The following is a 12,591-nucleotide window of genomic DNA, read 5'->3' on the forward strand; positions in this document are numbered from 1 at the left end:
TTTCTAAAAAGTGTTTACAGTTGGGTTTGAGTTTATGTTCTACTAAACATGCAAAATCAATGTCATGTTTGTCTAGTAGGTAGCTTATAGAGCCCGCAGACGACATTGCACCGCGAACATTCCATGTAAGAATATTACAAGAAAACGTTTTGTTTGTAGAAACTATTGTGAGATAGTGTAATGCTGTGGATAACAGTAGTTATATACATATATTTTACTCAACATAGTTTTTCTTCATAGTTTTGCTCTTTGTTGTTGTAGTTCGTGTAAAATTTGGACTCCCATTTTGCTTCCGAGTACCAGCGACGGCAATAGACTTTACGCGGCCAGAAGTCTCTATTTTCAACAACACGGCAATCAGATTGGTATATTGTAAGTTTAGCCGCAAGCGATCCGCGTTTTGTATTAATAAGCTTTACAGCGGCTGGTGTAACATTTTTACTTTTGAGATATTCAATTATCCCTTCCTTGTTCGAATATGTAGCTATACCACCGACATAGTATCTACGCGTGCGCCTTGAGTGGACACTTTCGAATATAGGTTCATGTTTGTCATGGTCATCTGTGTTGTGCTGCGCGTTTTTGAAAGTTTTCGAAATTTGAGTTTGTGTCTTGTCTTTCGTTGCGGTTATACGCAGTATGATCTGGCGGTGAAGAATAATCATTGCTTTGTCGTTTTGAAACCATTACTGGTATTAAACGACCAGAATTATTGGCAGTTTGTTCTTTCGTGGTTCTTTACCCAATGACGTCGATGTATCGTTTCCGGTTTTGTTTGAGCTTTTGTATGTTTGCTCTGATTTCTTTGCAGGCAAGTGATGCGAAAAAGCGGAAGTTATATCTGACGCTCAGTTAGAGTGCGTATTTCTATCTTCGGTATTGTTTTCCTTTGATGGGTGTTCTTGTTTTGGCCAGAAGCTATATCTCAGCGTAGGATTTCCCTTTATGTGAGGTGTTGTTGTACGCGCTCGGTTCGTTATGTTGTTGGCGACGTTCTGGCATGAGACACATCGTCTGATTGTTTTGAAAGTGATGAATTTCTGTCATTTGTTTGATTCCCTTAGTCTTCCGATTTTCAATCGTTAGAATCTGTTGATTGACTTTTTCAGGAGAAGCGATTTCTAAGTTCAAAGACTTAAATGTCCTTGCCTTCAAAACAGAATCTTTTCGTTTTTCACAGTGTTTCATGAGTCTTGGCTGCTATTAACTGGATACATGAATCTTCACATTCGGCTTAATCTCCTGCTGAAACCGTTTTGGCTACATTGCATAGGTTTTGTAGATCATATTCAATTCTTTCTTTTCGGAATATTTCTTTGTTTGTGCGTCTTCGCTTAATAAAAAACACTCGTCTTTAATACACGAGGGTCTTTGTTTATTAACTGAAGTCTTGTAATGCATAGCAAGAATCGCATAGCCGGTATCTTTTGCGGACAAGCTGTTTCTTTCGCGATATATTTGTTGTCCTTCGTTGAACGCAAAGGACCTTTCGGACAATGTTCAAAAGTCGCGTGCTCTTTTAATAGATATGTCTTCTATACATACAAAATATCGTCATCATTTTTACGCGCAGCGCGCGTATCAGTTTCTCAATATCATTCATCCTTTGCTTATTAAAACAGGAATATCATCTAAAGACAGCTGAAGAATTCTTGATTGCAAATTGCTGGCTATCTAATATATCTAACGATTTCATTTAAATATTGATATCGTCTAGTTGATAATCGCCACTGGCAAGCTTGTTTTTCCTGTAGCTTAACTGCTGTCAGTGTATGTAAAATCATTTGAGCATTATTGAAAGGATCATTTATAATCGCAATCAAACACCGTGTGTGGCCGTCGGGGCCGGCCGGCATTGACAGATCAACAGATGTGTTAAATTGGTCTAATATTCCGCTTAATTGAGGATAATTCTGTAGCGTATCCGTTGCCATCATTTTCCGTTAAAGGTTAGAAATAGCCGTTATGCCCTCGGGATATTGTTGACATTTTTTATCATGACCCCTCTACCTGCGATGTTTGAATATATTTTTTCTGCAGACAAAGGATAATATTTTCATAGTCTGTATGGGCTTCAAATAGTTTCTTGCCCGACAATTTACTTCAAATAACAAGATCAAATATCACTTAGCTGCAAGTTATCCTTATTCATATCAAGCTAATATCTGTTTAATCTAGTAATATTCCATTTTTTTAATATTTTTTTTTTCACATGACAAAAATACACGACCGACATAACCGGAACCGGAACCGGAAGTTTATGTCAAACAAGATTAAAGAGTAAGAGTATTAAAGGGAGAAAAAGATCGATTGTAAAACTATCATTTTATTTTGTTTGTTTGTTTTTTATTCATTTTTTATTATCTTTTAACGACACATTTATGACAAGACAGAACGGTTTTTTTCCGGATAAACTTTAAAACTCTTCTCATCTGTATGCCCTATACAACTTATACTGATTAAGTCCTCTTTGTTTAACGACGCGGCTGAGTCAAATATCGAAGCTACATATCACATATATATGTCCATTCGCTCCGATCCGATCCAAATAGTATATAGCCGCGGATGGCAGTTTGTATCAAATTATTTAAGATGATGTTAATTGTTTGAAATTAAAGCAAGGGAACTGTACTGAATTATTAATGATTGTCACATAAAAGAATGTTTAATTGTTAGCATCTATATACAAGAGGTAGAGGGCATTGAATGGCCAAGAACAGGAATGTTTTCCTCATTAAATGTTGATTGAATGTCGTGAAATGTTAAATGTAGCTCGCTACTTTTCGACCGAAATTTGACAACATCGCAGATCTTGATGATTTTAGTATGCAAACATCTTAGGGCCCGTCTACACCTATCCAAGTCTTGAATGCAAGTATCATATTCTCTTGTATTGGATAATGTAGACACCCTACTTGAATGAGTTTTAAAGAGAAATTATGTGACATCCAAGAAGAAAATTCCTTGCAAGAAAGTTAGAACACGTTCTATTTTTCTACAAGTTTTTGGCTGTCAAGACACTGATAACACCGGTTTGACACAAACCATGTGCCCCGAAGGTGGTGATAGTGTTGTTTTTTTTTATTATTTTCTGACTTTTTTGTTCATGATCTGTAAATTTTAGTAAATGTCATACAATATTCTTTGGTCAGAAGGAACAGATCAATACACTGATGACTGATACACAGAAAGAGCAAAAAAAAAAAAAATCAAAAAAAAAAAAAAAATCAGTTTTTTCAAGTAGTCAAAATGGATTTTAAATGATCTTGTTCATTTTAGTGACATAACTTTTCATCAAATAAATAATTTGTCAATCAATTTACCAGCTCAAAAACTATTTTTCATCACATTTTCCATCATTTTAAAAAGAATGTACACATTTCAATTTCATTTACTCCATTGCTTTTTAGCTAATTGCATCATTTTCCCGCTTTTTTTATTCACATATTTTACAGAAACATGATAGTATTTCAAAGACAAAGGTATAAATATCGTGGGCAATCTTAATTTGACATTTCAGAAAAAATTGTGCCAGATTAAATATTGAAAGGGCCATTTATTTAGCTTATCTAAATGTGACATGTAAGAAACTTGAATAGGTGTAGACACGCCTTAATTTCAGCAGCATTATTTTAGAAATAAACAGCGTTACTATGACATCAAAGCGCCCACTTTCGAATTCGGCGGCGGTAGAATTGCGTCTCTATCAAAAACCGGCCATTTATTTTATTAATTTACACTCGATTTCATCACGGTAGATTTTAACTATATTTTTTTAGTTAGAAGTGAAATGGTAATGAAAAATATCAATACAATAAAATACAGGGCCAGTTCGTATAACTGTTTTAATATAAAATAAAGGGTGGTTAAATATATATTCTATCGTACCATTTAAATGAACATAATCTTGCATATGAGAAATTCGCTATTGCATAAGGCTAACAATTACTTAAATGCATTACAATATATCTTAATCCAATAAAACTGTTTTATTCAATCGAACACTTTTGTAAACTTCAAAATCACTTTAAGGTTATGAAAGGAAAATATTATGATACCAATATATACTGACAAAAATAGTAAGGCGATATGCTGAAATATAGTCCCCATACACGATTACAGTATATGTTTTTTTACAATAAAAATAAAAATACAGAAAAGAACAAGAGCTGTCCGTAAGACAGCGCGCTCGACTTTTTTATTGCTTGCCAATAAAAAAAGTTTTTGCAGTAAAAGGCAATACAAGAATCTCTGTATTTTTAAAGTGAACAATGGCCATGACAGCATTAAGATATTTAGTGAAGAATTATTTTACTGAATTGTGTGATACCCTTGAACACTGCAGCAAAGTTTGAAATGTTTAAGTCAAAAGAGGGCTGGTAAGAAAGAAAAAAAAACTAAGTCGATAAAAGGCCTTAATTTTTAAAACAAATCCTTGACAGAGTTACCTTCTCTTGCGTACAGATGGGGGTAATGATGTGAAATAGCATTAAAAGTTTTCAAAGCAATATCTCAAAGGGTTAAGGCAATAAGTGGATTTTACCCATATTCAATGTATTTTCTAAGTCAAAAAGGGGCATAATTCTGTCAAAAAACCTTGACAGAGTTATGTCCTCTTGTCTGTTGATGAAGGTCGTGATGGTAAAACAAAGTATGGTCAGTTTCAAAGCAATACCTCCAATGGTTTTGAAATAAAGTGAGGTGGTACAAAAAACTTAACCAAGCTCAATACACTTTCTAAGTCAAAAAAGGGCCATAATTCTGTCAAAAACCTTGACAGAGTTATGTACTCTTGTCTGTAGATGGAGGTTATGATGGTGAACAAGTATGGTAAGTTTCAAAGCCATACTTGTAATACTTCTGAAATAAAGTGGGGTGGTACGAAAAACTTAACCAAGGTGTGACGCCAACGCCGACGCCGACGCCGACGCCGGGGCGAGTAGGATAGCTCCCCTTTTCATAGAAAAGTCGAGCTAAAAAATGGAAAAAAAGGGATGCGTTTTGAAACCCAAACCAGTTTTGATATTAAAACATGTTATACCATCTCTGCCAGTTAGATTAAAAAAAATCTTTGCCTGGTATGGTTTTTAAACGATATACTTTCGAATTATTATCTCAATAATTTTAAGGTAATGACCACCACATGGATAATATTGTATATAAGCAAAAATTTATTCTCACTCATGAAATTTGGACTCTGTTAAAAGTCTTATGAATGTCAGCAAAATTATATATACAAAGCTTTCCATATGCAATAATTCTTCTTTATTCCAAACGAGTTTCATTATCATAACCTGATTTTCACTGTTTTCTTTTCTTTTATCTTTTGTAAGTATTTTAAGTTAATATAAACACAATGAAATGGATCTTCCAACCGGTTCATATTTAAAAATGTATTAAATGAACACAAAAATTGCTCGTAAACAAGAAAAAAAATTCTTTGTAATATGTTTACTATAGAAGTAACACAACAGATAAATGATAATAATGATGAGGAAAATATTGTTAAGGAAAGACTTTAAAAGTCAATTATGTTCACTCTTTTCAAAAAAATAATTTAAGTTTAATTTATCTAAATCATTTGTATAAATCTCTGTTAACCATGTACTTGCCCTTATATGTTTTTATTATAGATTGAAATGGCTATAAATGTTGTAACATTTAATGCTGAATAAATGTTATCATGTTATGTTATATACTATAGAATTGGAAAAATTGACAACATAGGTCAGTTAAATTCCTTAAAGGACACCTGTAAATAGTCATTTTTATTTTAAATTACCAAGTGGTTTTCGAGTTATAAACACTTTCTGAACTAAAGCTTTGGTATTAGGCTGGCACTATTTCAAAAGTAAGGGAACTCTAGATAATCTATAAAAGCATCCTTATGAAAAACGTCTTCCTATTGATAATTATAAAATATATACTATTCTCAACTTTGAGTAAAATATTTCTATCACAGAAATTTATTAATACATGTATTTATGAAATTCTTACTGAATATGTCTAATTTAAATAAAAGAAAAAATAAACTATGTATAGGGAGCTGCATTACCTATTATAGGTCAAGTAAAGAAGTCTTTTTTTTTCAAAAGAAAAATGCCATTTTAATGACACTACATATTCATACATACTCTATAGTGTATAGAATTTTGAATATAACATAAATGCTTTGTGTGAAGGTGTAGCAATTATCAACATTTTCTAATATCAAATTTGAGCACAGTATATCTTAAAGAAACAAAAAATAACATTGAAATAACAACCGACTGAAGCAAAATGAAATTTTCTTTCAAAATGTTTGAAATATGTATAAAAATGTAACCCTACTCAATTTAAACCACTTGTTTGACTTTTTTTCCAATTAGGGTCTGTTTTCAAAATTTACCAATTATTTCTCAGAAGTATATTGTTTCATCTTGTCACACATTAAATATTATTACCGTGTTGTTAAAATCTTATTATTCTTTGAAAATATCAGATATATCAGGATTTTATAGAAGAACTGAAAAGGAGTTTTTTTTTATATTTACCATTTAAATCAATCCAAACTGCAAACAGTTTTACCGTTTTAAATGTTTTCAAATAAAAAAAAAAAAAAAAAAAAAAAAAAAAAAAAAACCCACACCAATTTTGGGGATGGCCATCACAGTTTGAAATTTTAAGTTCAACGAACGAGTGAATTAAAGTAATAAATATAAAAAATATATGTGGCCGAAATGAAAAAAAAAATCTTTCGATAAAGTCACGAAACGACCTCTTAACAAATATTTAAATATGTTAATATTGTGAAAATTTATTCTATGAATAATTTTAAATCTCATAAGTTATTAGATTAATATTGTTTACTCTGTGTAAACTGTTTTCGTGTATTTTTATTGTAATTGTTACTATAGACTTTGTAAGAGGACTACATAAAAGGAGACACTCACCTTTTCTTACGCATATCTGTCTTTTCCCTTTTAACACCATTTGACACGGATGTTTTCCTTTTATCGCCAGACACTGTTGTTGTTGTTGTTGTTGAAGAGATCCGTCTGCTCTCTTTGCTTCCATTTTCTACGACACTTTTCCCGGTGTTTTGCTGGTACGGGAGTCCCTTTGGAGGAACGGAGCTTCCAGGTAAATTGTCTTCTTTTTTAACAGTATCCGCATTTTGTTTAGGTGCTTGAGAACTTGATCCCGACCCCATTTGTTTACCTTATTATTTCCTTTAAAACATACCGTTACCGTCCCGATATAACCTGAATCGGAAAATCCACGATTTTAGATTTTACATAGATATGATTAAAACATGACAGTATATTTATGTTTACGCTACACATGTATATTGTAATAGATCCCCAGACATTTAAATCAATGCAAGTGCGCAATTTCCGTTGCGATAAAAGAATGTCAGACGTGAGTCGGTGAACCGTTAACCGGTATCGTTATGTGTACTGGATTTTCATTTTATGATTTAAAATACGTATCGATTAGTCTATGTTACATACCTTTATTATATACCGTAATTGAAAGAAAACCAATACAAAAATAGATCAAGTCATTGACAGTTATGGAAGTCTACCGCTGCCAAAATTGCAGGTCTATACTATATTATAATCCATACTGTGTAAATTGTTTTTAGTACTTACGGAAGCCTATTAAGACCACGTTTTGAAAATATTTAAGTTTTATTATGCGAGTGCAAAGATACCGGATCAAGTATATAGAAGTTCAAATGACCCTAAACTGCTTTCGTAAATAATTTATTGCTCATCGATTTATACATGTTTATGTATATTTATATCTAACTGATCAATTTGTTACGCCTGATCGTTGTTTATTTGTCATTGTAACTGATCCGTATCTGTTAAACTGTATCGCTATATTTCATACATAATTAATAAAAAGTCCGAGGTGGCTCTTGTATGGACTGATCCCTGACAGTGAATCATAGCAAATCACAAATGAATGTGTAAAAATTGAAAGTACGCCAGGAAACTTTCCAATTTCCGTAAGTACCCGTGTTCCATATGTAAATGAACAAAAACGCGACTCATTATCATCATCGACGTCGTCGTCGTCATGATCATCATCATTGTCATAATCATCATCATCATCATCATCATCATCATCATCATCATCATTGTCATCATCATCGTCATCATCATCATCGTAAACATCATCATTGTCATCATAATCATCATCATCATCATCATTGTCATCAACATCATTGTCATCAACATCATTGTCATCATCATCATTGTCACCATCATCATCATCATCATCATTGTTATCAACATCATTGTCATCATCATCATTGTCATCATCATCATTATCATCATCATAATCATCATCATAATCATCATCATTGTAATCATCACCATTGTTATCATCATCATTGTCATCATCATCATCATAATTGTCATCATCAACATTGTCATCATCATCATCATTGTCATCATCATTGTCATCATCATCATCATTGTCATCATAATTATCGTCATCATTGTCATCATCATCATTGTCATCATCATCATCGACGTCGTCGTCATGATCATGATCATCATCATTGTCATAATCATCATCATCATCATCATCATCATAATAATCATCATCATAATCATCATCATTTTCATCATCGTTATTGTCATCATCATCATCATTGTCATCATTATCATCATCATTGTCATCATCATTGTCATCATCATCATTTTTGACATCATCAATGTCATCATCATCATTGTCCTTATCGTCATTATTGACATCAGCATTGTCACCATCATCATTGTCAACATCATCATTGTCATCATCATCATTGTCATCATCATCATAATTGTCATCATCATCATCATCATCATTATCATCATAATCGTCATCATCATCATAATCATCATCATTTTCATCATCATCATCATCATCATTGTCATCATCGTTATTGTCATCATCATCATTGTCATCATCATCATTATCATCATCATTGTCATCATCATTCATCATCATCATCATCATCATCATCATTTTCATCAACATCATTGTCATCAGCATCATTGTCATCATCATAATAGTTATCATCATCATCATAATCGTCATCATAATCATCATTTTCATCATAATCGTCATCATCATCATAATCATCATCATTGCCATCATCATCATCATTGTCATCATCGTTATTGTCATCATCATCATTATTGACATCATCATTGTCACCATCATCATTGCCACCATCATCATTGTCCGCATTATCAGTGTCATTATCATCATTGTCATCACCATTGTCATCATCATCATTATTGACATCATCAGTGTCATTATCATTTTAATCATCATCATCATTGTCATCATCATCATTATCATCATCATTGTCATCATCATCATTATTGACATCATCATTGTCACCATCATCATTGTCACCATCATCATTGTCATCATCATCAGTTTTATCATCATCATTGTCATTATAATCATCATTGTCATCATCATCAGTGTCATCATCTTCATTGTCACCATCATCATCATTGTTACCATCATCATCATTGTCATCATCATCATTGTCATCATCATCATTGTCAACATCATCATTGTCATCATTATCATCATGATGACCATCATCATCATGATCATCATTGTCATCATCATCATTGTCAGCATTATCATCATTGTCAGCATCATAATTTTCACCATCAACATAATCATCATCATCGTCATCATCATCATTGTAATCATCGTTATTGTCATCATCATCATTGTCATCAACATCATCATCATAATTGTCATCATCATAATTGTCATCATCATCATCATTGTCATTATCATCATGATCTACGTCGGCGTAGTCATCATCATCTTCAACATCATTAGAAGTATCATCTTCGTCGTCATCATTTATCATCATTACCGTCGTCGTCGTCGTTGTGAATTCCGTTGAAAAAAAGACATTGATTATCATAGTTACGTACTATAGATGTCTCTAAACAAGTGCAATTAATTAAACTATTTATCTGTACCCAATGAAAAAATCTTTTGATCAATAACTGTTCAGCTGATCTCATACAAAGAGTTATACCGAAGGTCATTAATATGCGCGCAAATGCTCATAGCAAATATACATAAAATTACATTTTAATTTTGAAGCACGGTTATACGAGCACATACAGATTATTATTATTACTATTTTTGTGCATTGATTATTACTGGTGTCACCCCGGTACAGAATTAGACTCAGCCATTGTAGTCTAGAAAGTGGTTCTTTAAAATTTTGAAATGATCTATTTCAAGTCATCCCAATTGATACTGGTGATATTTTAAGTATATCTTTAGTAAATATATACATGAAGTTTCATTTCTAAGTACTTTAAAGGCTGTTTTTGATTTTTGCAGGATTTCATTTCTGGGTGGAAGGTTTCAGGAAGTACTATGCACAAGAATACACACCAGTTACTATTTGGAATATTCTATAGTGATTACAGAAATTAAAAGCCGCAGAAAAACTCCAAGGGCTAATGTATTATGCTAATTTTACTTAGACTGCATTGGTGTTTAAAGGAATAAGCATGAAGTTCCTGTATCGGATATGCTTTGTCCAGAATTTAATGTGATGGATTTACTAAAGAATATATAGTACGAAAATTCACTAAGCCGACACCTACTATAGCATTGTCGCAACGCATAGCATACTGCCGCTGTCCGTCGATACGTACATGTATCAGCCGAATGCGGCAGTTTTCGAAAACCTCTTATTTCACTTTATACTTGTTGTTCTGTTTAACCTATATATCAGCTTTGACAGAACAACAGTATACATGCTTAAAGGCTACAGATCATTTGTTATCAGCGGACATTAAATTTTTTTTTTAAAAAATGGGCTCATGAATTATTATAATGGTGGCTACGAGTTTTCCGCTCAGACTGAACCTTTTTCCTGATGTTTGACTTGATTGTTTTCTTCCAATAAAGATTATTAGGAAACTTACTCATTGAATTGTATTACCAAGTGTTTTGTATACATCTGGCATAAGACCTTTTATTAAACTATTATTATCTATCTACCTTGTTTTATTTTGCAAACTTTAAAATATTTTCATAATTAGCTCTTTTCTAAAATTTATAAAAATTGAAGTGTATATACATATAAATTTTCTTCCGTACAAATACAAAAGTGATGGGGCGTCCGTGGCCGAGTGGTTAAGGTCACTGACTTTAAACCACTTGCCCCTCACAGCTGTTGGTTCGAATCCCGGCAGGGACTTTGGATTCTTTCATGTGAGGAAGCTATCCAGCTAGCTTATGAAACGTCGGTGGTTCTACTCAGGTGTCCGTTTGTGAAATGATACACCTGAGGTCTTCCTCCACCAGTAAAGCTGGAACGTCGCCAAATGACCTATACTGTGTCAGTGTGACGTTAAACCAAAACATACAAACAAACAAACAAACAAACAAACCAAAGTGATGGAGAAACGGCGAATCAATAACCAAACGCATTATATGATAAAAAAAGAAATATCGAAACGAGCAAAAGAACAATAAGAATTTGGAACAAAGTTATCATCATCCCGGCCTATCGGAATTTTTATATAAGGTGCACAATATTGTTATTTCATTATTACATAAGTTGCCCCCGCCTTTTCAAAGAAAAAGGGGGATGTAGAAATGGGCACCGTCTATCCGTCCGTCACACTTTCCGCCCGGTTCATAACTATGCCATTTATCAAAGGACTTTGAAATATCGTAGCACAAATGTTCTCTATAATAAAACGATGTGTAACAACCAATCCCCTACCTCCAAGGTCAAGGTAACGCTTGGTAATATTAAAGGTAAACATTGTATATTTGAGGCTATTTGTCTGTCCAGTACATAAATCAATAAAGGGATTTTAAAAATACTAAACACAAGTGTTAACAATATAGAGACGATGTGCCATGCTCAACAACCTGTCGCTTACCTCTAAGTTAAGGCCAGATGGAGGTCAAAGATTAACATAGTCTGTTATCGGGTATATATGAATCAGGCCCATAACTTCTTAATAGATTAAGGGATTTTGAAATTACTTTTCACAAATGTATACAATAATAAGAAAATGCGTTGTGCGCTACACCCATACCTCTACCTCCAACGTCAATATCACACTTGGAGGTCAAGGCTTAGTATGATCTGTCGTAGGGTATATTTTGTTTTCAGTTCATAACTTTCTTATCCAGCAGGGATTTTGATTTTGAAAATACAAATGTCCACAGTACAAAGATGTCTTGCGCAAGACACACAAACATTTACATTCAAGGTCAAAGTCGCACTATAAATGGTCAACATTGTCCATTCAATGGGCATTTGGGGTATCCGTTCCATAACTTTTTCATCTATCAAGGAATTTTAAAATTACTTGGCACAAATGTTGACAATAGTAAGACAATGTGTCATGCACAACACCCGGACCATTATCTCCAAAGTCAAGGTCAAAGCCTAACATGATCTCTTATACTTTACATTTTGTGTCCAGTCCAACATTTTATTATAGTCAAGGATTTCGAAATTACTTGGTACAAATTTTCACAATAATAGCACCATGTGTCACACACAACAGCCAGTCTCCAACCTGCAATGTCAAGGGC

The 12,591-nt window shown here is 33.1% G+C and overlaps 1 protein-coding gene across 5 annotated transcripts in view; it reads right to left on the minus strand.

The window, feature by feature from the left end:
* The window catches only part of LOC132742959 (NACHT domain- and WD repeat-containing protein 1-like), a 47,472-nt gene extending 40,032 nt beyond the window's left edge, over positions 1–7,440 (minus strand). For 4 of the 5 annotated variants that reach the window (XM_060731462.1, XM_060731461.1, XM_060731458.1 and 1 more), the window contains exon 1: positions 6,933–7,439. In XM_060731462.1, the coding sequence (XP_060587445.1) occupies positions 6,933–7,192 (260 nt within the window). In that variant the 5' untranslated portion in view covers positions 7,193–7,439. Of the gene's footprint in view, positions 1–6,932 lie in introns of all 5 variants that reach the window. The other variant, XM_060731459.1, reaches the window with a different exon arrangement.
* Between the last annotated feature and the right edge of the window lie 5,151 nt (positions 7,441–12,591).

This window comes from Ruditapes philippinarum, unplaced genomic scaffold (assembly GCF_026571515.1).
Source record: "Ruditapes philippinarum isolate M1 unplaced genomic scaffold, ASM2657151v2 ctg3039_1_1_1_1, whole genome shotgun sequence".
Taxonomy (NCBI): domain Eukaryota; kingdom Metazoa; phylum Mollusca; class Bivalvia; order Venerida; family Veneridae; genus Ruditapes; species Ruditapes philippinarum.